General features: G+C 35.7%; 2 protein-coding genes across 2 annotated transcripts; one reads left to right on the forward strand and one right to left on the reverse strand.

Annotated features, from left to right (window-relative positions):
- The first annotated feature begins 10,887 nt into the window (after positions 1-10,887).
- LOC136220425 (RING-H2 finger protein ATL46) lies at positions 10,888-12,549 on the forward strand. Its single transcript, XM_066008245.1, has 2 exons — positions 10,888-12,174; positions 12,419-12,549. The coding sequence occupies exon 1, from the start codon at positions 11,195-11,197 to the stop codon at positions 12,170-12,172; it is 978 nt and encodes a 325-aa protein (XP_065864317.1). The 5' UTR covers positions 10,888-11,194; the 3' UTR covers positions 12,173-12,174; positions 12,419-12,549.
- Positions 12,550-13,516: 967 nt separating this feature from the next.
- LOC136218156 (AP-1 complex subunit gamma-2-like) lies at positions 13,517-26,616 on the reverse strand. Its single transcript, XM_066004916.1, has 18 exons — positions 26,281-26,616; positions 24,516-24,818; positions 24,221-24,362; positions 23,537-23,710; positions 22,802-22,981; positions 21,808-21,962; positions 21,057-21,147; positions 20,012-20,175; positions 19,456-19,510; positions 18,192-18,314; positions 17,956-18,051; positions 17,193-17,320; positions 16,549-16,653; positions 16,204-16,460; positions 14,983-15,222; positions 14,731-14,906; positions 14,279-14,383; positions 13,517-14,100 (listed from the first exon to the last, which is right to left on the reverse strand). The coding sequence occupies exons 1-18, from the start codon at positions 26,310-26,312 to the stop codon at positions 14,005-14,007; spliced, it is 2,622 nt and encodes an 873-aa protein (XP_065860988.1). The 5' UTR covers positions 26,313-26,616; the 3' UTR covers positions 13,517-14,004.
- Positions 26,617-26,995: the final 379 nt, after the last annotated feature.

The following is a 26,995-nucleotide window of genomic DNA, read 5'->3' on the forward strand; positions in this document are numbered from 1 at the left end:
ATGATGATGATGATGATGATGATGAGGAGGAGGAGGAGGAGGAGGAGGAGGAGGAGGAGAAGAAGAAGAAGGATTCCGTTGTTTACCTTTTTGTATTAGTTCCAGTATAATTCGATCCTTCATCAGCTATATCCTTAAACGAATTTGTAACTATGGATTATGTCAAGTTACATATAATGAGACGTTTGTTTTACTTGTGCATGTAGAATTAACTCTGAATAGATAGGTTAAATGAAATCTTCATTTCAACTCTTAACCATATCACCTTGCAAGGATTTCAAGTTAATTCTCCACAAGCGGCCCTTGGATATATCTCCCACTTATCAGGAAACACGAATGCTCAATCTAATATTAACTATCCCGCAATTACTTTATGTGATACCCAATGCCTAAAGTACACACCCCTGGATCATTCTTGTTAATGGATCGTGTTTGCACAGTGTCAAAGTATCACACTCCATAATCCAGAATCACTAATTAATATTTATTTGAGTTTGAGGATTACTTATACCTACTAAAACTATCTCGCGATGGAGGAGATGGATTTCTGGCAAATAGGATTCTGTTTTTACATAACACCGTCAATTACCGTTTTTAAGGACAACGCTTAGCGTGTTCGTTCCGGTGTATGCATTCTTTATGTTTTATACCTTAACCTTTTATCATGTTTTAGACTAAGGTATTTATTTCAGAGTCGCCACCCAAATTAGATGCTCGGGAACATATTAAAATTAGATAGCACACAGATTCACAACATGCTATCTCTTCAGAGTTGGGTTCGGGACTTAAACTGTTATAAGAGTCTGATTAATAAACGCGTAGACTTGTCTTTTATTAAGATATCATATATTTCTATTCCAGTTTCAATTTAAATATCGTGAAATCGTTCGAAAGCGATAAATAAATACTGAAATATAAATTATTACATCAATTCACAAATGGCACAATTCTACCTTAATACATCAAATCTAGACCTAGGAATTAACTCTATTAAACCTGCAAGACAATAAACGTTAGCTGCGGGTGCTTTGGACCCGTCTTTCGGATTTAAACTATGACGTCGGACTCGATCAAATAGGACTCATTTATTCCTAAGATTTAACACGTAACATGCATTTATTCCGAAGTCTAAATTAGATGTCTAGACATATTTTAATAGAAATGCCTAAAATACCCCTATCCCGAAATTGATTTTATTTTAATTTGCAGATTCGGCTGAAGATGTATTAAATTTACCAAATAATAGAAAACCTATTCTACCCGGACAAGCAAACAGGATTCTGCCCAAAAAGTTCCCTCTCACCGATCTAGGGAGATCCCCGATCGGCAATGGGGATCCTCGATCGAAGAAGACATCTTCGATCGAGGAAGACCTTTCGGACAGACCCTTTGTTTTAGTGTCAGAACCAGAAAACAATGGGAAAAATTCGAAATAAAATAAACAACTAGCAGACAGTAGGGAACAGGCTTTTAAAACCATTCAGATGTTACCTCTGAAACATTTTTCCAGTTTATTTGGTGCTGGGTAGGCCGACGTACACATGATTCAGACTTGGAGCAACAACCCAGACCCATGCAGCAAGTGGTAGTAATGATCAAAATGTGGTATCCCACGTACTTAGACCGAAATGACCTCCGATTTGGAGTAGATTTGACCCAAAATGTCAATTCTGGAAGTGTAATAACTCAGAATTGACGTTTTTAGTGAAGAACAGTTGTGATAAACGTGTTTTTTTCGAACTAAAACTTGTAATTTGTGTATTTTGGGTGTTTTAAACTCTTAAAAGGTTGTATTTTGGTAAGAAACTGTGTAGAAAACCTTCTTTTTCACTGATGAGTCAGCTTCGGTCGAGTCAGCTTTCATGACAAGAGATTTTTGCTTCTTGTCTTCTGACTTTTCTTTTGCTTCGAAGTTTTTCATAGAGATCTCATGGGTCAGCAGAGATCCGATCAGCTCGTCGTATTTGTATGTGGTCAAGTCCTGAGCTTCTTCCACAACTGTTTTCTTAGCTTGCCAGCTCTTGGGTAGACTTCTCAAGATTTTCTTCACCTGCTCTTCTTGCGTGAAGTTCTTGCCGAGTCGTTTAAGCTCATTTATAATATTTGTGAACCTTGAGTTCATCTCCGAGATATCTTCATTCTCATTCATCTCGAACAGCTCATACAGTCTCATATGTTAGTTCACCTTTGATTCCTTGACCTTGCTTGTGCCTTCATAGGCCACCTCCAGCTTTTTCCATATCTCCTGTGCTGACTCGCAACCTGAGATTTTATTGTACTCTGCAGCATCTAGAGCACAGTGAAGCATATTGATAGCCGAAGCATTGTTTTGTAGTTTTCTAAGGTCATCCTCTGACCACTCAGTTTCGCTCTTAGCGACTTTCTCGTTATTTACCATTTTGAAAGGCACAAATGGGCCTTGAACTATTGCAAGCCACGCACTCGTGTTTGTAGCTTGAATGAAGTTTTTCATCCTGTTTTTCCAAAAAGTATAGTTTGATCCGAAAAACAAGGGAGGCTGACTAATTGATAATCCCTCAGGGAGAATCTGTGTTATTTGATTTTCGGGAAGGAAACAAGTGTTGTTCTCAGCCATTTATCGGGATCAGCTCAAGATAGTTATATCTTTGAGTAGTGAGCTACTAAGCTCTGATACCACTTGTTGGTCCCGTGTGATTAGTTCCAAGAGGGGGTTAGGAACTAATATAACTTTTTCGTTTAATTATGCTAACTCAATCAATTCTTTAAGTAACTTAACTTAGTTTAGGTCAGCAAGACCGAGAGACGTAAGACAGCTTTAGTCAAATGCTGACTAGAATTGTTTTACGCGTGAGTTGGGAATAAACACTTGAGGTCAACTTCCAACTCAGCACCAAGATTACTCAGTGTCAGCTTTTACTATTTATATCCTGAGCAATTTAATCAAGCAACACATACACACACACACACATATATATATATATATATATATATTGAGAGAGAGTTAGAAATTACTCAGCAGACATATCCTGGTTCGGCCTCTCCGTCTACGTCCAGTCCCCAGAATCCTTCCGGGCTTTTTCAATCCAATACTGAGCTCTTTAAAGGTAGAGCACAAACCGTTTACAAGGCAGTTGAATATGCAAGAGTACCTTCCTCTATTCGTCTACTCAACTCCTACTAAGTGCTATAACCGAACACCTAGATTTCTCTACTGCTGAGTACTTAAAACCGAGTACTCAGCACCACTCTCTCAATTTTTACAATTGATACAAACTTGTTCTTTCTAGACGAAGAACACTTTAGATGATTACAAAATCAATCTAGCTTTTACACGAAGATAGAAATTTGGTGTAAGATCTTTTTCTTGTTTGAATGTGCTTTGTATGTATATGCTCTTTTTCTCTTTTTGTATTTCGGCAATTGGCTTTTGATCCAAGGAATGAACTTGTCCTTTTATAGTTAAAATCTGAAGATTTAATCATTTGAATCTGGATCTATCCATTGAATTCAAACAGCTCTTCCTTGCGTCATTGTTCTGGTCAGCTTCAGATTTGAGGCCAATCCTGTCGTCTGAATTCCGCAGGCGTCAGGCTTGTCTTCTTCCTACAGGTTTATCTTTTGGTGCCAGTTTCATCTTTTAGCTAGAGGACAGATGACCCATGCATCTCGAAATTGACTCTGTGCGTAATTCCAAGGTTTCTATTATTGGTGCAGACAGATGTCGGATCTTGTCTTTTAGTAAACGGATCAATCGCGTTGTCCTGACGAATACTCAGCTTGACTTTATTGACGTTGCTTTTGTTCTTTGTTTCTGAGTCACTCTTAGTCAGCTTCCGTGGTCAGCTTCGTCTGCAAGCTTTAGTTTAGAGAAAGACTTTTCTTCTTTGATACTGAGTTGCGTTCCACTCAGCTTCTTTGGTCAGCTTCATCTTTAAGCGTTTGTTCTGAAGATGACTTTTCTTCTATTATGCCGAGTTGCACTCCACTCAGCTTGTGTTGTGTTCTCATGCTAACTTCGTCCTGTCTTACCTTTTTATTTCTGTTTTCATTTATACTTATACTCAACATTGAACAACCATATTAGTACAATTAAATCAAAGCACTTAAAATTTAATTGTCCCTTAATCATGGATTAACTTAAATAATTTTGTCAAATCAAAATCATGTGGAAAGGTGTTTCAACACTAATCAACTCCTTCATCAGATCCATATAACTGTCCAAATATCTCCATATCTGAAGCTTGTGAGATCATCTCTCTGTTTATAACAGAAGACATTATTACATGCAAGTCTCAACAGCATTACGTTAACCTCTTAAACATATTGCTTGACTTGGAGTGGTTTTAAGTTTATTAGTTTATCATAAAGTTTAGTCTCACTTCATGCTTGTATAAACACTTTAAATAAACTTTGGGATTTCCTTTTATTTAACTTAATTAGTTCTTAATAAAAGATGAATGCCTTTATATAGTTTAAATATACTATATCTTATTAAAACAAATGATTAAAGAAACAATTCATTTACAAGTATTTATATCCTAAAACAATTGTCTATAGGACATAAAACCCCAACATTCTCCCATTTGGACTAAAGCTAATTGTTTCTGAAACTAATCCCAGAAGAATTCAAATGACGATCATGAACTCTTTGGGTCAAGGGCTTTGTCAATGGATCTGCAACGTTGTCCTCGATGGGCACTGTTTCTACTCTCACATCTCCTCTGGCTACAATCTCCCTGACAAAGGTGGTATCGCTTAAGGTAATTGATACGAGCATATTGGACAAGATTTATTGGCTAGAACATTCATGAAGAAGAGCATAAAAGACCAAGTTTGTAGCCAAATCCAAGCTGCAAACAGATATTCTGACAAAATAGCCCAAGTCAAGCAAACAGTTGAGCAGAAAGATCGAACAGCCTGTTTCCATCCAAATTCGGGTCAGAAAGTGGGTAAATGGACTTATGCGCAGATCCAGCGTCTGCAAGTATCCATTCTGATAGAACAGCTGTGCGAAAGGATCGAACAGTTGTGTGAAAGGATCGAACAGTTGTGCAAAAGTACCGAACAGTTGTTTGCTTTTTCGATTCGGGTCAGAAAGTGGGTAAACGGGTTGACACGCGGATCTACAAAGGATAAGAGAGAAGAGAAGTGTTATACAGCTGTAATCCACCACATGTCACCATCCTAACACATGTATGCAATCCATTGGCTAGGAATAATTGCTTTTTCTGATCCAAACAGTCGTTTGGACAGTTTCACCCTTTTAACCTAGATGAACTTTATTTAGTATAAATAGATTCATATCTCTTCTTTGTAAGGAGCCACCCTCCATCTTATCAATATATTTCCAGACTCCATTTTTGGGAGCTTCTTTTATGGTGTTCGAGGCTGTTCCCTCATGAAAATGAGGGAACAGCCATCTTAGCAAGCTTGGCCAGCCTCTAATGGTGATTGTGAGTATGTTGTTTTTATTAATGAAGCATGTTTATCTCTGAATGGTTATTTAAGATTTACTTAAATGCTTGGATTATGATCAAATCTTTATGATAGCAACAATAGATGACACGAGAGTGCTCTAGCGTTGTGGAAATACTCTTTGGTATAGGTTGTTGAGGACGGATATGAAATCGACCACCTATCGGGGTTTCATTTATGAATGCTTTCTGGATCTTAATGCTTGTTTGTATGTTAACGCAAGGACACTTGGTTAATCTTACTTACTTAGAATCTTTGGAAATGGGATACCCGACCTTAGTGATAAAAGAGAAAGATACCCGGACCAGGAACTTTATGTATGCTTCTATTAATGAAACGACTGTTCGAGCAGTTGACTGTTCTGAGTTTGTGCTAATCTTGTTATTTTTATTTCCGCATTTATTTACTGCTTTCAGTATAAAAATATCACCCAAACAAATATTCAAATATATTTCGCATATTCGAACAGCTGTTTAAGGTAATATTTCACATAACTTCTATCTCAATCCCTGTGGAATACGACACTTGGTCTTGCCAATACTACACACGACCTAGTACACTTGTTAGCGTCTGTATATAACACACCAAGTTTTTGGCGCCATTGCCGGGGATTGAATGTGAAAATTTTGTGAAATATATGTTGGTCCCGTGTGATTAGTTCCAATGGGGGGTTAGGAACTAATATAACTTTTTCGCTAATTTATCTTGCTGACTTAATTATTTTGATGAGTTGATTAACTCAGCTTTAGTCAGCTTGGCCGAACTTAGCGTAAGATAGCTTTAGTCAAATGCTGACTAAGACTATTTTACTTGAGAATTGGGAATTGACACTAGTGTGGTCAGTTTCCAACTCAGCACTCTAATTTACTCAGTGTCAGCTTCTTACAGTTTATATACTGAGTAAATAAAACAATCAACACAAGCACATATATATATATATTTGAGAGAGCTAGAAATTACTCAGTATCACTTATCCTGGTTCGGCCTCTCTGCCTACGTCCAGTCCCCAGAGTCCTCTGGGCTTTTAGAATCCAATACTGAGCTCTTTAAGGGTATAGCACGAACCGATTACAGGCAGTTGAATATGCAAGAGTACCTTCCTCTATTCGTCTACTCAACTCCTACTAAGTGCTACAACCCAGCACCTAGATTTCTCTACTACTAAGTACTAAATGCCAAGTACTCAGCACACACGCTCTCAATATTACAATTGATCACACACTTGTTCCTTTTAAAGCAAAGAACACTTTAGATGATTACAAACAATCAATCTAGCATTTACACAGAGAATGGAAGATTTGGTGTAAGCTTTCTCTTTTGTTTTGAGTGCTTTGAATTTGTATCTTTCTCACTTGTAATTTTCTGTAAATCGGCAAAGTTCCAAATGAAATCCCTGTCCCTTTTATAGTTGAAATGTGAGGGACAAATCATTTGAATTTGATTTGTCCGTTGAGTCCAAAACGGCTCTTTTGGGGAGACAAGCTTCTGGTCAGCTTCAGATGTGCAGGCCAATCCTGTCTTCTGAATTCTTCAGACGTCAGATTTGTCTTTTTCCTGCAGACTTTGTTTTCTTGCGGCAGTTGTCTTTTAGCAACGAACAGTTGACCCATGCATCTTGGAATTTGGCTTTTGCGTAATTCAAAGCCACTATTATTGGTCTAGACAGTTGTCGAATTTGTCTTTTAGCTAACAGATCATTCATGCTGTCTTTTTGATCACTCAGCCTTACTCTGATGGAAGCTGTCATTGTTTACTTGCCAAAGTTCATGCTGAGTCTTCTTTCACTCAGCTTCCTAGGTCAGCTTCGTTCTACAAGACTTTGTTCTGAAGCAGAGTTCTCTTCTTTGATGCTGAGTTCCAATCTTCACTCAGCTTTATCTTCGTACGTTTCTTTTGAAGATTATTTTCCTTCTGTGATGCTGAGTTGTGTTTTACTTCAGCTTGTGCAGTATCATCCTGTCTTTTATCCTGTCTTTCTTTTTGATATATATTTAAACTCAACTTTGAACAAACTGATTAGTACAATTAAATCAAAGCACTTAACTTTAATTGTCCCTTAATCATGGATTAAACTTAAATGATTTTGTCAAATCAAAATCTTGTGGAAAGGTGTTTCAACAATATATGCTTAAATAGTTGTTCAACCGGTTTGTTCATGGTGTGCTGGATTAGAACAACTGTTTTAGTTTATGCGCAGAGCTGTGCTGCTTATTGTTTCTATTAGATCACGTGACAGGACCTATATAGGAGGATGAGAAGAACACTCAAACGTGCTAAACGAATAATGGAAGGGAAAATCAATGCGGTAACTATGAACAAGCAAGGAGGAATATGGTGTTCGCTGCAAACACCAATTGTAGCAAAAGTCTTGCAAACCCCAAGCATTCTATCCTTTATTTTAATGCTTTATTTTTGTATTTATGTTTTGTGTTTTTAATTTTCATCTAGCCATTGGATATTTTGAGATATTTTTACCTTTCTTTATTCTCTTAAGGTAAAGTTTAAAAACTACTTCCTCAAAATTATAATTTAAGATAAGGTTGGGGATAAGTTTTAAATTTTACTTTTATTTGAAAATTGAGTAGGTGAAATGTCTTGAAAACAAATTTTGGGGGATGGTGAATTGATGTTCTTGATTTATGTTAGGGGTACAATCTTTCATAGAAAAAGTAAAAAGCCATCAATTAAAATTTTTGGGGGCTCAATCTTTTGTGATTGGGAAGAGTGTTAAGAGAAAACAAAAAATTAATTTTTCCATCACATTTTTATTTCTCTTTTTCTGTACTTTTTTGTGCTATACTGTTCATCCATGTTATTATCACTTTTCCTTGTTTTTCACAGACTGCAGCTGTGCAAAACAAGTGCAATCAGGTGTGAACAGTTGTTCCTGCTTCTTTAGATGATTTAAGCACAGCCCCCCTGTGAAAGCAAATGATCAAATTGATGAAGGCGCCCCTATGATGCAGCTGTTGTAGAAGGCGTTGTTAAATCCTCTCTATCCGTTTTAACTAAGCAAACTTGTACCTTTCTTTCCAACTGGCTGTTCTGTTAGTAATGCTTGGATGCATTATGAGACTGTGGTTCCTTTGCTTATGCAATGGCTCCATTGTTACCACAGTACAAAGAAATACGATTCACAATGTCAGGCACCACTACTAGTTCAGTCACGAACTTCCTAATCCAAACCGCTACCTTTATTGCTTCTACAGCTGTGATGTACTCTGACTCGGCTGTAGAGAAAGCTACGCTTCCCTGCTTGGAACTCTTCCAACTGACCGCGCCCCCATTCAGAATAAACACGTATCCTTATTGGGATCTAAAATCATTCTCATTTGTAAGATGACTGGCATCTGAAAACCCTTCTATTTTCAATTCCCTTTCTCCATACACTAGGAACATGTCTTTAGTCATTCTCAAGTACTTAAGAATGTTCTTGACGGCATTCCAATGATCATCACCTGGATTTCCTTGATAGCGACTTGTCATGCTCAATGCACACGCTACATCAGGCCTAGTGCATAACATACATAATTGAACCGATCACACTGGCGTAAGGAACTACATCCATGTGTCTCTTATCATCTTCCATTTTAGGACACTGATGGTTGTTTAACTTCATCCCATGTCGCATGGGTAAGTTATCGATCTATCTCTATAGATCGTAATCCCTAAGATATGAGCTGCTTCTCCCAAGTATTTCATAGAAAAGTTACCAGATAACCAGACTTTCACCGATTGTAGCATAGCTACATCGTTTCCCATCAGAATATGTCATCCACATATAATATGAGAAACACGACTGAGCTACCACTGATATTCTTGTAAACACAAACCTCTTCGTAGTTTTGCTCGAAACCAAATTGTTTTATGGTTTCATCAAAACGTTTGTTCCAGCTCCTAGATGCTTGCTTGAGTCTATAAATGGATCTCTGAAGTTTGCAAAGCTTAGTTGCATCCTTTGATGTAAAACCTTCCGGTTGCATCATATATACATCCTCAAGTAGGTTTCCGTTTAGGAAAATTGTTTTCACATCCATTTGCCAAAATCTCATAATCCAAATGAGCGGCAATAGCAAGCAAAATTCTGATAGATTTGGACATTGCTACTAGAGAGAAAGTTTCGTTACAGTCAACTCCTTGTCTTTGACGATATCCTTTCGCTACTAACATAGCTTTGTAGGTACTAACATTTCCATCCATGTCTGTCTTCTTCTTGAAGATCCACATGCACCCAATGGGTTTTATCACTTCGGGTGGATCAACCAAAGTGCACACTTAGTTAGTATACATAGAGTCCATTTCAGAATCCATGGCTTCAAGCCATGCTTTGGAATATGGACTGACAAGAGCCTCTTCGTAGGTTTCAGGTTCGTCGTCTAATACGGGAACCTCTTCGTCGTCTCCCACTAGAAAACCATATCTTTCTAGGAGTTCACGAACTCTCTGAGACCTACGAGTAGGTAATGGCAGGCTCGGGTTCCACATCTCTTCCGCTGTTTCAGCAACTGCTTCGTCTTGAACTTCCTCAAGTTCAATCACGCTTCCTATTCGTGCTTCTTTGAGAAACTCTTTCTCTAGAAACACTGCGTTCCTGGATACGATTACTTTCTGATCATCTGGATGATAGAAGTAATATCCTACTGTTTCCTTAGGATATCCAATAAAGAAACATTTATCAGATTTAGAATCCAACTTATCTGATGCAATGCGTTTAACATGTGTTGAACATCCTCATATTTTCATAAAAGAGAAATTAGGTTTTTTCCAACGAATAGTTCGAATGGAGCAGAACTGGCGGATTTGGTAGGTACTTAATTGAGTGTAAAGAGATATGTTTCTAAGGCATAGTTCCAAAATAAATTGCAATAGATCAATGTATGTATGTACCATTGACTATTCGCTTTCCATTTACAAAGGAACCTACAATAATACCGGCAGCCGGTGTACGAAACTTATCTTATATTCTTCGAAGGACATATGCTAGCATTTGATTGTTAGACACATTATAAATAGTTAGTAATATATCCGAATTAAAATTTCTTAATTCTAAACCATGATTAAAGAATTCTAATTCAAAGAGAATTAAGAAAGTTAACATTAGTCCTTGATCCAACGCTTTTCTTTGCTTTGAAATGTCCTATGGATTTGAAATGAGAACACGTTGATTCTGATTCTGATAGATGTCAAGAATTGTATATTAATTTTAAGCAAACAAAACAACAATTTGATTAATTAAAAGACAGAGACGCCCGCCCTAAATGAATTAATTATGGTCATCAACAACAATTTCCCGTGAGACCGACAGGAGAAAGAGATATATTATACGATATTATGCCTGAAATAATTGAGTGAAGAGACTATTTTGCCCTTGAAGTAGACTATGAATCAAAGAGATTTTTTTGGAAGCTACTAGCTTAAGTTAATGTCACCTCCTATCAGTCACTGCTCCCTTTTCTCTCTCTTTTCAAAACAAAATTAAAACTCTTCCAACTGTACATCTTTCTATCAGGTTTTTTTTTTTCTTTTTTCAGAAAAGTCTGCAACAAAATGAACTATCCCCTCCATTAATGGCAGATTTTTATTTCCTGAGGTAGGTGAAACTACAGACCTTTTCATCTTTAAAGCTTTCTAGTGCAAGAAAGAATGTGCCTTTATTGAGATTTTGCATATATGGATTACAACATTTTTGTTTAATCCAAGTCAGTGAAGAGGAAATTGATGGTGTGAAATCAGTAAAATGTCTTCTGGTGGTAACAAAATAAGCCCAGCTATCCTTTTTATCATAGTTATCTTAGCAGTTATATTCTTTATTTCTGGTGTTCTCCACTTGCTTGTTAGATATCTCATGAAAAAGCATACATCTTCATCAGTTTCTGAATCCAATAATACATACCCAGAATTGTCTGGCTCAGATGCTTTTCAAAGACAGTTGCAGCAGCTCTTCCATTTACATGATTCTGGTCTAGATCAAGCCTTTATTGATGCGTTGCCTGTGTTTCTCTACAAAGAAATTATGGGTTTAAAAGAGCCATTTGATTGTGCAGTTTGTCTTTGTGAATTCACAGAGAAAGACAAGTTGAGATTGCTTCCATCTTGTAGTCATGCTTTCCACATTGATTGTATAGACACGTGGTTACTCTCTAATTCCACTTGCCCTCTTTGTAGAGCTACCCTTTATACACCGGGCCTTCCTTTTGAAAACCCAGTTTTTGATTTTGAATTAGAATTAGAATCAAGAGAAGAAGAAGATGGATTTACAAGCAATTCAGCAAGTGGAGGTCAAAAGGTAACTACAGAGAATGAGAGGATCATGAATTCAAGAAGGGTGTTTTCTGTAAGATTAGGCAAGTTTAAAAGCTCAAATACAGGAGTAGTAGAAACTAGTAGCAGTAATTTAGATGCAAGGAGATGTTTCTCAATGGGTTCATATCAGTATGTTGTTGCAGAATCAGAATTGCAAGTTTCTTTTATTCCAATTAGAGTAGTGAAAGGAAGAAATGGACAAAATGGGAATTTAACAAGTGAAGGGGATGTTGAAGGGAAGAAGATTAACATTAGAAGTAAAGGTGAGAGCTTTTCAGTTTCCAAGATATGGCAGTGGTCCAGGAAAGGCAAATTCCCAAGTTCATCAGAAACCCACTTGGATTCTTCTTCTGTTGATGTGGCTTTGCCCTGGAACTTGACCTTGAACGATAGAACTCGTGAATGTACATGAAGGTAATTTTCATTACTTTCTTTGTAATTTTTAACTTACTAATCCAAATATTTAAGCATTCTTTGTGTTTGACCTGCAATGCAATGCAATGTAATACAGTAAATGGTTATCTTTCTCTTTTTCAGAGAAATTCCTGACCTATATAAGGCTGAGAAAACGCTTCCTTTTCTTTCTTTTTGGTTTAACTTTATTAGGCCTAACGCTCCTGGGTTTTACCTTTATGTGTTTTGCATGTGATACTGAAAGGTGAATAACAGTTACAATGAACTTCAATTAAGAGAATATCAGGTTCAATTTTCAAATGCTTCTTTTTGTGATTTCCTACCTTCTTTTACCTGTTGAGATATAATTTGGACGGTTGACATGAGGTTCGTGGGGTCGGACTGCCTTCCAAATCAAATGATTTCCTTTGAAATTACAAAAACACTCGAATAAAAACAAGGATTTTCCCGCAAATGGATATCATATCAAAATAGATTTAGGGAAAGTTTTAACTTTTTGAGTTCCGGATGAAGAGTCTATATACATCCATCATACTCTTGGTACCAAATCAATCCTAGAGAGTGTTTGACAGGGAGAATTAAAGGGGAATTACAAAAAATGTGTATCTAGACCAAAAGTCTTTTTTCAGTATAAATTTAACTCATAAATTTGATATTGTTTGTTGCATTGTAAGTATGATTCTTAATTAGTTCAAAAACTAATACATTTTAATTTTTAATACTGATAAAAGAAATGGCAAGTTGTATGAATCAAGTTTTATTTTCGAGGTAAATTGATGAGAGAGTAGATTACTGGAATTGGCATATTGGACATAACGGAGTGAAAGAAAAGGAGTTGGGTTGGGAGAGTGGAGGACAAAATCTAGTCAGAAAATGATGTTGAGATGATATAATTTGGTTTGGCTACCCCCATCCCATAGCACAGGCATGTGCAACTGCGACACCATTGTGATGACAACAGGTAAGCCAAAAATATCAAAACGACTACATCATTGTATTTGTAATTATACCAACTCCACCACCCACCATGTTTCTTGCGTCACCCTCTGTTTTAGGTGATGTAATCTTTTTAATACTGTACATGATTCACAAAGGTTGTTGATTGGAGTATATAATTCAAAAAATACAACACCGAATATCCAATCTCATGCTTGTTTACGTAGCTTCTTCAATGTGGCAAGGAAAAGCAAAATATAGTTTAAATTAATAAACGGGACAACGTGATGAGATTACTGGTTAGGATTTAAGTCTGCACCCATCCCAATACTAATAATAATAATAAACTCAAACTGATCGTGATATTTATCTCGTCTCAAGCAATTTATAAAACAATTGTCTCGACTGTGCAGCCAAATAATTTGTATTTTTGTTTTCCTGTCATTTCTTTTGGGGAATTGGAGCATAAATAAAATTCTAGATAGGAAATGGATCAACTGTTATGGAGAATACATATACACTCACTGTTTCAAATTAAAATTAACAAATATAAAAAAAACTTAGGCAGGACCCGAGAGTTGAGAAACCCACTACAAAGCAACTCAAATGGAACTAGGGTGTACGAGTTCCTTCCTCTACGAGCCAAAAATTCATTTCTCACAACTCGGTACACAGATTTTGTAATAATGTACACAAATCACCTAAGGTAACAAAAGAAAATGAAGAAAGTGTGAGGTATTCCGAACTCGGCGAAAACAATGATCTCATGGAACTGCTACATTGCTGCCCTCGAGCAGAAGAAAAGGAACAAGATATTATACTCTATCGCTACAAACAGTAAGAAGAAGCTTTTTCTTAGATGACAAAAAAATTGGCCAAGGCTTGAATTCATCTTCATAAATCCCGAGGGAAATTGTTGATTTGTCCTTCTTCCAACATATCTTTGTTGTTCATCTTGTATGCTATTCTTATGCGCATCACAAGCGATTTCTGTATACCCCATCAATTGTATTACCATCACAAACCAATCTCATCAATCATTTAACCATCTAAATTATCATTCATGACTTGAAATTATGGAATGACATGATCAAGATAATAAAAAGAATGGGGGAAAGCAAATATTTGGAGTTTATGCAGCAATAAAAGAATTTAGACCGACATATACCTTGCCGTGTTGGCTGTTAGTTACTCTCAAATTTTGTGTGACAGATGCATTACCACCTGCTGGCAGTGTAGTACTGCTAGCTGGATCTAAATGTAGCTGAAGAAACTGTAAATTGATAACAACAAAACATCAGAATGGCAATGTGTAATACGAAATGTAAAAAATTTCAACATAGAGTTGGATTAATAACAATTCTTTTTATCCTTCAGTTCTCTTGTATAATTTGTGCATTTACATCATATAATATCAGACACAAATGTCAAGTAAGAATCAATATAATGCAGGAAACAAATGTTAAAGAAAAAACTACAAGCACTTCATGTATAAAGCAAGCTGCCAAGCTCTAAATCTAAAGGTACAAAAGGACAAGTAGAAACGAACTGGAATTTCAACTGCAAAGGATGGGAAGTCAAGATTATATGAATGCCTGACAAAATACTATTTCGAGTTACCTTTGGAACTGCTGCCTGGAAAACAAAATCTGTGTACTCATTAGGTGACAAATTGGAAAAGGAAGCCTGTATTGATGTTGTTTGTGGGTTGCCAGGTGACTTTGAAAAGTTGAATGTCATCCTCAAGTTGCTGCTCTCAAAAGCAACTATAGATGGATAAACTGGACCGTTATCCTCTGTTCCTCGAAAAAAAAAGCTTGTCAAAACTTCAGCGCTAGAGATAACAAGAATCTCAAGGTGAATAAAACTTACCGTGCTTTGGTGGGTTAGGTGTGAAGCCATCTAATAAATCCATCATGGGAGAAGCTCCAAGTGAAGAATTGGCTTGTGCAGAAGGTAAAGGTGATGAGAGTACATCTAATGTGGCAATTGGTGTCTGGTTATTTGGAGCAGCTGATAATATATCAGATTCATTGTTCCGTAAAGGTGTTGTTCCAATTGATAAAAGATCTAGTAAAACATCCGTTCCAGCTTTTGGAGCATGGTTTGTGCCTATAAATTACAGGTAGATTAGAAATAATATCATTGGCATAACAGATGAAATGAATAAAATATAGTTATTGTGGAAAAACTGTACAACATCAGTGCAAACTTCTCAATGAACATAAGAATATTTAAACCAATCGGCCGTTCTTCAAATAAAACTTGAAATGTGAAAAAGGTTAAGAATTACAAATAGTAAAAATCTAGATAAGAGCATATTTTAAAAAAAAAAAAGTTATAATAATAATCCCGCAAAGATCTAGAATGTTTCAATGCTTTCATAACCTTAAAAATTATGTAAACAAATCAATTCATTATACCTTTTAGGTGGTTTGGACATGTTTACCGGTTTGCAGAGGGAGCTCTTCATGCATAAATGTAAGAGAAAAGAACTTGATACAGCTAATAAGGGTAGAGGAAGACCAATATTAACTTGGATGATTGAACATGTCATTCAATTATTAGATCTTTAAAAGGAGACTATAAGGACAAGAATAAATGAGAAAGAAGAATTCATAAAGCCAAATCCAACTAGTTGGAATGAAGGCATGGTTCCTGTTGTACAGTAAACATGAGTGCCCAAATTTTAGAGCATGCCTAGAAACCCATCAAGCTCCATACATTTACAAGAAAATTTCCAAGATCTATGAGTAGTTTTTTGAAATATAATGTTCCTTGGAGCTCTAATATGATAGCGTTTAAAGTATTATCAATACAGCTTGAAGGGGTCATCCAATTAGCATATGGAACATGACACATGCCTGTCCAAAACGGCAGCCAACTGAATCCCATATAATGTCCATTGTGGTTGTTCTAGATACTACAGAAGAAATAATGACCAAGTAAATACCATTCCTTCCTAGTAACATAACATATCATGGGATCTGCTAGAATGGCTAGATCATGAAATGAACAAACAGATACCTAGGAACTGAAAAGGTTCAATTCTGCATATGCACGTGGTTAAAACTGATAAGATTTGAAACAAACCTGGTTGGGTTGAAGCAGATGATATATCAACGCCAAGAAGATCGTTAAGGAAGTCACTGCTAGAAGTGCTAGGGGCAGGAACATCATCTGAGAGATCAAGTAAATCTACAAGTGGAGCTGCTGAGGGTTTAGCAACTCCATTTGGAAGATTAAGTGATGTCCCACCAGATTGTGAAACAGTAGCTGGCAAAGAACCTGCCCTCCTTCCACTGAAAGTAGCCTCATCCAAGACGGGCATCCTTTCCACCAGTGCAGGCCTACATGAACTCATCCATAAACTTCATGCAACGATAAAAACCTTTTTAAGAACAATGAGCTGAAACAATAAAATTTCTGACTTCATACTTGATACTCTTATGCTTCTCAATAATGGAATTGAACTCGAGGGACCTTTGCTGCAGTTCGAGCACTAGGCTTCCTTTATGCTGAACAATTATATCTTTGACCCTCCTACAATATTAAATTAACAAACAACTTAAAAGTATATTAGAGATCTTTCCACAAATATATTCAAACAACTTTTTATTTCATGTCACAAAGACAAGAGAGGAGCTGCAAGATTTGTATCATCATAACGATAGACGTAAATTAGGGATCCAAATTTAAAATAAAATAAAAAATCATTTTTATTTCTTCCTACATGCTTCATTCTATAGGAATATTGTCTCTATCTATACTTATGTAGTATTGTTTCTTCTGCTTCATAATAAATATTCAGTTTAAAGAAAAAAAAAAGCCTAAGTTGGTGATGTATATGTTAGATGACTATAACAGAAGCAATTAGCATGTGTTTTTGACACAAAAATAACTACAACCAGTCACTTATGCAAATGCAAAAATCATGACAATAATAAATTCCATTCATTTTTCACTTCTATGTGGGCAATTTAAATTATGGATTTTTAAATGCATCATGCTGCTTAATGAAATGGAAAAGCCACCAAGAAAGAGTACACGTGGAATTACAATAGAAACAACAAACAACATACTGTGAACAAGATGGAAATCGAGAAGAGAGCTTTAGCAGAGCAACCAGAGCCATGGCTTTAGTAGTGAGATCAGATGCATGGCGCTTTATGGAAATCTCAACAACATCCACAGCATCGGACTCTGTTACCTGCAAAGAAAAAATAAGCATAGCAGGCCCTTCAGAGAGAGACAGAAAATAGAACCGTGATAATAACCAAAAAACAAATTTTCTGATCTTTCCTTTTTCTTTTTCCTGTCTGGTTTGGGATGGGGACATGTTAGTATATTAGGAACTCTATACAAACTAATCCACTATAGTGCAGATAAAGAATCCTTTATAATATATTCACAAATTGAAGTTCAGTAATTTCTTAAGACAGAAATGAATGACAGTGACAAATGACAATTTACTTATTTTTAACATTTTTGTATATTAATCCATACTCATAGGACTTCCATAATCAATAATAGAAAAAGGAAAAACTGAAGCATATACATGGGATAATGCTAAACCAGTTCAACAGTTCCAATTGGTATATACGTCAAAATAAGTTGGCATCTGCCTTGTCGAAAAATCCCATGCCTGAAATTTTGAGGTGCAAACAAATTTCATGGAGAAGAGAAATTTCACAAACAAAAAACCTTCCGAAAAATCTCACCAGACTACTTATAATACTTAATAGCATGTATGTGGACTTGATATGATATTGTTCAAGGCCAAAACTTCAATGCTTATGATATTCAACTTCCTACAAGACCAATTATAGATAAGATTATACTCACTGTTATAGAATCCTCCACGTCAAGTACCCCAGCATTGTTGACCAACAGGTCACCATATTCTCCAACGCACCATACCGCCACTCGAACAAGAGTTTCCTGATGACAGTAATTGAACAAACCTTCAAAAAGAGTGATAGCAATATCAAGCACATTTTTCTTTCTTAAGAATGTAACCTCAAATGCTCAAGCTGATAGGATAAGAGTATGAATATCCATCAAAAGAAAAATTGAGCTACCTGTTCGGCTGACGTTTGAAAGGCTCTATACAATGCCCTAACTGTATATCCATGGAGGTCGGAAGCATTGCTTATCACAACAATAAGGGCATGCCACACTTCATCTTTTACAAAATTCCCAGCCTACTAAGTAGAGCACTCACATAAGAACTATATACAACAAATATATTATAAAAGCTTGAATAAAAAAAAAAAAGGGCGGCCCGGTCGCATTACGCGTCCCCGCTGAGCGAGGGTCCGGGGAGGGGTCCCACCACAAGGGTGTATTGGGGGCAAGCCTTCCCTTGCCAATTTAATTGGCAAGAGGCCGCTCCTAAGACTCGAACCCGTGACCTCAGGTCACACGGCAACAACGTTTTACCGTTGCGCCAAGGCTCGCCCTCTAAAATTATGCGATATCTATCAGGGATCAGGGTCCCTCTTCATGATTTAGTCCTAAAAAGTACATTTAAAAACAAATTCTTCATCCCCAACTTGTCCTTGAAGATGTTTGGATATAGGCAGCAGATTGCAGAAGCAAATCTGAAGCTGGTACAATATTGAACTTGTAATTCAGCAATCGCTTGGAGCAATAAAAGATATAATGTCAAAACCCATAGCGACGAAGTTAGGAGAAGCAACACTAAAACAAAAAGACAATGTGGTCATAATTTCCCACAATAGAGCTAAGTTGCAGAAAAAAATTACCAAAGATATGATTAATTGATTACAGAAGAAAACACATGGAAATGCTATTCGCAGATCAAGGCTTAGGTGTTGTTTGATAAAACTGAAAATTAAGTGCTGAACAAATAAGTGCCGAATTTTAAGTGTTGAATATTATAAGTGCTGAAAGTATTAAATGACATTATTGTTATAAAAATATTAGTTGATAATGTTTAACTTAAAATGTTAAAGTTAAATATTTTGACTTATCAAAATAAGTGATTTTTAACTTAATTGACTAATTTAAGTGGTGAAAATAACTGTTATCAAACACACTTAAATCAAATAAGTGCTTAATATTTTAACTTATATGATTATCAAGGTTATCAAACAAGGCCTTACACTAAAAGCAGCATCATGTTATCCTATTAAATTTAATTCAAGATAAATAACTGAATTGATGCAGTACAACTAAATACTATACTTATTCAGTGATCCACAAAGACAAAGCATTTTATCATAGGACAAAGATCGAGCTACAAATTATAATATTGAAATGTCGCGAACACAGTTTAAACATGTAAGCAAATTATGATGGACTTGACTTTCAGACTCTTACCTCTGTGAGAACCTTGAGCATCTGATCAATATACCAAACTTTCTCAGGGGAGAACCTGAAAAACCAATGAAAAAGAAAAGAAAAAAAATGAGCTTCTACATGATTTTTTTTGTGATTTTTCTACTCCAAAGTCCAAACTCAAATGCAAATGCATCCTTATTTCAAATACGAGTCTATCCAATGGATTCCAAGGGAAAATGTACTGGATTATATTAATTATCACTTCCCATCAAGGGGAGAAAAACCCAATAACTTTAGCTTGGAAATTGAGCATTATATTGCCCTCAGGCAAATAATGTGCATATGCACCCCAAAACAGGAAGGAGAAAAAGAAAAAAAAAACTGATAGGTCTTGAAAGCCTTCTTTGAAATCTCTTATCATCTCTTATACTAGATAACTAAAGAATTCCATACACAAATAACAAATACTAGATGAACCATTACCATTGTGCTCACTGACATCACGCAACCAAAGTAAGAACACCCAATATACCATATGAAATATCCAAGACAAAAAGAATGAAGATAAAAAATACTTGTGAACTGCACAACTTACTTTTCAACGATAGAGCAAATTTTGGCAGTAAGATCTCCCTTAAAATCTTGATCACTTACTTCCAAATATTCTATTAGCTCTTTTGTCAAAGGTTTTACATTGGTCTCATTCACCAAAAGGTACACAAGTTCAAGGGCTCTTTTACGGATAGAAGCATCTGAATCCTGAAAGGCAAAAGTACCAAATCACAAACTTCTCAAATTTTTCAGACTAGCATCTAGTGCAACAGTAATAATAAAAAAAAAAAAGGAATGCACCATTCAAAATATTAATACCAACCAGATAAGAAAATGAACTGACAGGAATAGTGTTAATAATAGAGAATAAAGGATCAAAACGAGAATATTGTGTCTATTTTGTTTATCAATCTAATGTGTTCAACTATTGGATAGAGAAATTTCACGAAAACAATAGATGATGTAATTCTGAAGTGTGAAAATTCTAGATGCAGCTAAAAGTAAATCAGATTTTTTTTATGAGGTATCTAAATCCATAAACTGTTCAGCAACTTTCCCTTGCCCGTGTTTGTTGGGGGTGCAGTAATTTATCCCCTCTAAGACAATATGTACAAAAGAAAGATAATCACTATACTAGTTATACAAAATAATATATTATTTACATAAAATATGCATGTATATGTTTGGGAAGCAAGGCACATTAAAAATTAATTACCTTTTATGAATATCATAATTCATAGACATCACGTTATCAAAGCAGAATACATAATTAAATAACATCGTGGTGCTCAAAATTCATTTCAATTAACATCTCCATTCTTTTCTATTCCAAATCAAGTGTTTGAGCAAATTACACCTTTTCTTGAGCATTTCTGCAGAACTATGTAGTGTGGAGGAGAAAATAAAGCTTCGGCGACATGATATTTTAAGAATTCCAAACGGCACGAGGAGCAAACATTATCCAATGTTTAATTTATATTAGTAATATCCTTTCAAGGCCAGTGTACTTCTAGTGAATGTAATTATTCTTTTTTCTACTTAGATTTTTCTTTCCTCATAAATAGTAAATGTCCCAGAACTTCACATACTTTAACACATTCCAGGATTGTTGCTCGATGCCTTTGCACTGCCTGAGCATCCACAGTGATTGCCTTCATCAGCATGTTTAATGCAACATATCTGGAAAAGTATTAAGAATTCGTAGAGACATAAGAGCCAAATTAAGGAAAAATATTAAAATTGTTGATCTAGAAATAGAAAATCAAATTCATGACACCGAACTATAATTATGTGGCTGAAAAACAAAATTCCATGTTGAACTTCATGTTCCTAGAAAGCCCTTAAAAGATCAAATATCAGACAAACTTCAAATGGTTAAACATTTACCAAAATGATCAAGCTTTGAAGTTTAGATTTCGGTTCTCAAGTTATGTTCAGGTGAATCCTAGACAAGTTAGCAAATGCACTTGCACTTATTTTTCCTCCCCTCCCACATGCACACTTCTAAGTGCATATATATTGCCTATGAAAGTGAGATATTTAACAACCCACAGAACTTAAGTCACTTTTTTAGTATAATTATACAGAAGCATTTAGGCAAAATTTATGATATTTAGACATGGTCATGTACACAACCATGGCAAAGGACCAAAACCAACAGTTACCAATGATGGGTAAATCCAAGTTAAATCTGGAGATAGTTGGGAATAATTTACGCCAAGCAATTGAATACAATTATTAGATAAATCTAAGATAAGAAAGAATATCATGATTGACAATCAAATCATATCTAAACTGAAATACTGTAAACAACATCATCTCCTAGAAAATTATACTGACCTGATATTATTGTCGCGGTTAGACAAGAATCTTCCCAAGATATTAATAGCAAGCACCCGTAATCCACCATTATCTTCGATGCTCATGATAGTCTCAACACATTCGTACAAAATTGCATTTCCTGCATTTTTGTTTGACTCAGTTTTTGTTGCCACCTATGAGAAATTTCGAACCACAAAATAATAAATTGTCAAATTATGAAACAAATGACCAAAAGAAACAATGACCTTAAAGAATTTGCACTTGTTTGGGAAAACAAACAAGATGGTAAAGCAATACAAGTTTGCTTCCAGTTAAGAACAAAGGACTACAAGAAAAGAATCCATAAATTGTATAAAGGGAACATGCACTTATGCAATGATAAAAGGTTATCGTAACAGCCTTTGCATGTTGATCAGCTTAATCATGACTAACCGAACACAAGCTTGACTTTACATAACAAATCCTAAATGACAACATGGCTTTTGCTCAAGCAATTGACTTCCAGTTTCTATCAAACAGAAGTCAAACTATAAAGCAATTCCCTGCACAACATCTTACATATATACACATAAACATATAAGGGTGTACTATCTTCAAACCAACTAAGCCCCAACAAGGGAGAAGTACATCATTAGAAAAAAAAAATAGATACCAGAAGACATCACAAGGAAGCCCATTCAAAAATACAAGTAAAAATAATAAAATCATCTTCATATTCAGTCAGTAAGGATTTTACCCCCAAACTCTTTTTTCATCATAAACAATATTCCAAAACCAAGAAGCTTAATTTCTTCTAGCCACCCACCTAATTTCTCCATATGTTTGGAGAAAAAGTTCACTACAGAAGGGCTTTCAATCCAATGATTACTGCTCCGGTGTTGTCTTTTGATGTTATTACACACCATCAAATCATAAAAATAATCATTTCTTTAACAACTGACATACTTCCAAATGAACAAAAATTCTTTCAAGAATATAAATGAAAATATACCAAACATAAATGGCAACTGACCTGAGCAAGTATGTCATTCATAGAATCACTAGCATCAGCATCTCCTTGGCCTAAGATGCGCAAAAGCTTAAGCAATCTGATATGGAGAAAAGGGTCTGTAATGCCAGCAATGTCATACTCAGGTGCATATGGACTGTTCACAACATCTCTTAGAGTTCTGACCAAACCGTCAGTGCATTTCTACACAATGATTTCAAGATTTGTCATAATTGGTGAGCAAAAAATAATATAATTGGCAGGGTTAACAAAGGCTGATAATGAAATACTTTATTTCCATAAAAACTGCGCTTTCACAATGCAGCTACATTTTAAAACAACCACGTAGAAAGCTTTCTTCCTAAAACACACACACACACGAGCTATTCAAATATTACCACTTGGTACTTATAGCCATGCTTTAATTGTAAGTTATTAGGAGGTTCTTGAGAAAGCATTAATATTTGGGAGTTGGGAATAACAGGATGGATTATAAGGACCATCATATTATGTCCACAATTTGCACAGACTTGGCTCTTGATGTTGCTATAAGCACCTGAAAGTAACATACATACCAGTCTCACACTGTAGGGTTTATATGATGGATGTAACATGCATGCATTTTCAGATAAATATATGCAAATGGACAGCCAACAAGTCACGAGCCTTAAAATGCGATCCAACAAATTGTAGATGAAAAAAGAAAATATTAATATTTCATCATATTTTGTAAACATATTAAATATATATGCACATTACCTTTCTGAAATATTCATGCGCTTCAGGACTGACTTTACATAGATCTGTACAAAGTTGAATGCCTGTTATTAAGACACCATGATGCTTTTCTTTAAGTAAGGCAGCAGCAGGATTAATGAAATTCTCTGCCAAATCAGGGACTTTCTTTATAATCCGAATGGAGCATAATGCTGCCTGTACTCATCAACAAGCAGTGATAGAAAAAAACTATAATGTGAGACCAAGGTATAAAATCGGTGAGATAGATCAGATGATATGCAACAGTTAAAAAATCGGCACAAGAAAAGCTGTATTTCATCATATCTTTGAATATTTCAACACCCTATTTTCTCTTACCAAGAAAGGAATTAATTTAAAAATGAAAGAAACTCAGAAAGAAAGCTTAGGCAAGATAAGTTTACGGTTAGGGCTATTTCCTATATTGCTCTTTGGATTATGTGCTTTGGAGGGAGTGCTAGTTGATTTAAATTTTAAGCAATTTTAATGAATTCATCGAACTAAAACTAAAACACATCTAAAATGTATCCTGTGAACAATTCAGATATTCCAGTACCGCATGAGAAAGCCACATCTTTTATAATATATATCTCTATTTTGCTCAACTTTATCTTGAATAATTTCTTATTATTTTCTATACTGGAAGAACTGCAAAGAACTATAAAATTGTTCAAATGACAAGCTCACCTTTTTCCGAATGTTGGGATCTCGAAATTGCAGCAGTCTTTCCACTTCTGGCGCAAGATCACGAGCCATTTCTGCCGAACAAATATTCCCCAAAGCACAAAGAGCAAGTCCCACTATATATTGGTTTGAGTGGTTGAGATCTCTGCAAAATTGTTAAGGTGCTACAGAAAACAAGCTTTCCTTGTTTCTCATTCCCCATATTAAATGCTATAAGAAATATTATAAACCCAAGGTTAAGATAAATATACAAGAAAAATATGTATCAGTTTCAACAATAAAATTATATATAGGATACTGTTTCAATGAGTTCGTGACCAACATAAGAACTTCTTGCCTTTCATCAAGAAGTAGCATAAGACCAAGATATCCAATTCGCTTCTCCGGAAATCCCGATGATGCAATCAACTTCAGGCACTCCATTTGCCCAAAATGAGTTGGATAACCAAGCATGTGAATAAACATGAGCTTTGCCAGGTTACGGTGTCTATAATCTTGATCATTTTCATTAATTGCAGCACGAATAGCAGCACACTCTTTTCTTACGACAGCACGTTCTTCTGCAGCAGTTTTGCATGCACGTATTGCCCGAATCATGTCCCTGCATAATAAAACGGAATCCCCAACTTCATGATTAAGCCTATGAATAATAAGTGGTTAAATGTATATGACTGGTAGTTTCTTGGATCATTTTGCATATTATGAATATTGTCTCAAGAACTGCAAGGACAACAACCCAAATAACTGCCTTGTATTTAAGTTGGACATGTTAATGATCCAAAATTTAGATTATTTGTGTTGGCAAATAAGATATTTAAGGATAGAGAACCATGGGCAAAAGGGAGGAAAAACAACATTTCCTGTCTCAGTTGAAGGGCAATGATAGCTCCCCCTCTAGTGCTTCCAAGATCAGCTAATCCCTTTAGGCCATAAGTGGAAGGACTTAACAAGGGGAAAATACCAACAATTTCATGTCTAATAAGAACTTTGCCCCAATCTCAAGCACAAAAGAGGTTTGATTATTTCCTTCCTCTCATTCGTAACTACGTATAGCAAGATTCTCTCCCTTTGCTTTGTAATCATAAATATATTCTATCAACCCCCAGATCAGGGGAGAAAACAAGCAATATCTCTTTACAAAATAGTCTCAATCAGTTATAACTCAATAAATCAATATAATCAGAAGGAATGCAAACAGAACCAGGTTCAATGTCTCATCTCTATGCTGCTACAACCTTAGACTAAAGACAGGAAATAGTCCAGTGCTAGTATCAGCTAGCACTATGACTTCTTGGAACAGATTAGCAGTTATAAACCAACTTTGAAATGTAGAATGAATCAATGAATCCATCAAAGCGTGATCCTCCAATACGTATCACTAGTTGGCTTAGGCTATGATAATGACAGCATGGTAAGAGTGGTATAAGAAGTGGAAAAACACATTCTCGTGTACTTTCATTTGCAGTTGTACTGAAGTGGTTCTCTTTTATCCTAAAATACCATCTGTGAAATGCCTATTTAGAACACACCTCAAGCGTGTGATGAAGCATCATGTGTTTCTATTATAGGCAGCACTCCAACCTGATAGGTTACTATGTAGTTGAAAAGCTGGAGGAACCCGTTCAAAGAAAAATGGCAAAGATCCTGCATCCTAGCCATATATACCTGACAAGATGCTAATAAATCTATAGCTCTCTCTCATAAAACTATTGAGAATTTAATCCTTGCAGAAAACCAAGTAAGGCAAGTAGTTCTCTACGTTCCACTATCCTCTGACTGCAACTAAATAAAATCCGCTCAAAGCAAAGCCATACTATATATGTTGGAAACCCAAATGCGCAACCAAACTAACAAAAAATACACAGAGAAAAGCTGAAGATTCAATCGCAAACATCGAAACAAATCGAATTATACTTCATTTAGAGCTAAGGCAACGAAATTAAAACCAGAATTGTCTAGCTCCATGCTCGAGCTCACAAACAGGCACCGAAGAAAAAATTAAAGAAAATGAAATTGCATACATGATCTAATATATAAGGTAAAAGTAAAACATGTCGACTCACCTTAGACGCGTACCGGATGAGAAGGGATTCATGATTGGGTCCGTTCTGAAGCTTCTATAACAAGCTCAATCAGATCCGCATGAAAAATAACAAGACAAGTCGATCAAGAACTCCCTCCGGAGTTGGTCAAGGAAAATGGATTGACCCGAAAACGATAAGCAAATATCCGAATAGGTTAATCCAGGGATCTGATTGATTACAGAGAAGGAAGAAGAGAAGATTTGGATCTGAAGACAGAGGGAAGATAGAGAGAGAAATAGCGCTTTTTATTTCATTTCACTTGTGTATATATTATGTGTGTTTCGCAGTTTGTCTTCGCTACAGAAAGAAATTAAAACAGCAAAAATGAAAATTAGTAATATAATTAAATTACAACATAATATATGTGCAGTTCGCACTAAGAAATTGATTTTGTACCCATTGATTCGGTTACTAGCTGGTGAGGTTAAAATTGTGAATTCGATATTTTGATTGGATCAGCTCACTTGCTTAGCATTCTTTCATGGGCTGAAACGTGATCTGATTTGTCGTTAGAGATGGTAAGCTCACCGCTCTTCAAGTGGCACTTATGCTTTATTGCAGAAAATCTTTTTATCCTTTTTTTTCGAATTTTAACACAAACAAACCAATTTTAATTTACTGATTTTCAATTTAACATAAAAAAAAAAAAATAGCCGAAAATCCGTGCGATGTACGGAAACTTTTTATATAATTT

The sequence above is a fragment of the Euphorbia lathyris genome, chromosome 2, assembly GCF_963576675.1.
Source record: "Euphorbia lathyris chromosome 2, ddEupLath1.1, whole genome shotgun sequence".
Taxonomy (NCBI): domain Eukaryota; kingdom Viridiplantae; phylum Streptophyta; class Magnoliopsida; order Malpighiales; family Euphorbiaceae; genus Euphorbia; species Euphorbia lathyris.

Bases quoted from the DNA above. Each gene is read 5' to 3' on its own strand.
- LOC136220425 (XM_066008245.1), top strand. From the start codon at position 11,195: ATGTCTTCTGGTGGTAACAAAATAAGCCCAGCTATCCTTTTTATCATA.
- LOC136218156 (XM_066004916.1), bottom strand. From the start codon at position 26,312: ATGAATCCCTTCTCATCCGGTACGCGTCTAAG. The intron at 16,654-17,192 runs GTATGTTGTTTG...TTAATATTGTAG, and splicing joins CGATTTCCATCTTGTTCACA to GAGGGTCAAAGATATAATTG. The intron at 14,101-14,278 runs GTATATGTCGGT...TGGGGTATACAG, and splicing joins CTAACAGCCAACACGGCAAG to AAATCGCTTGTGATGCGCAT.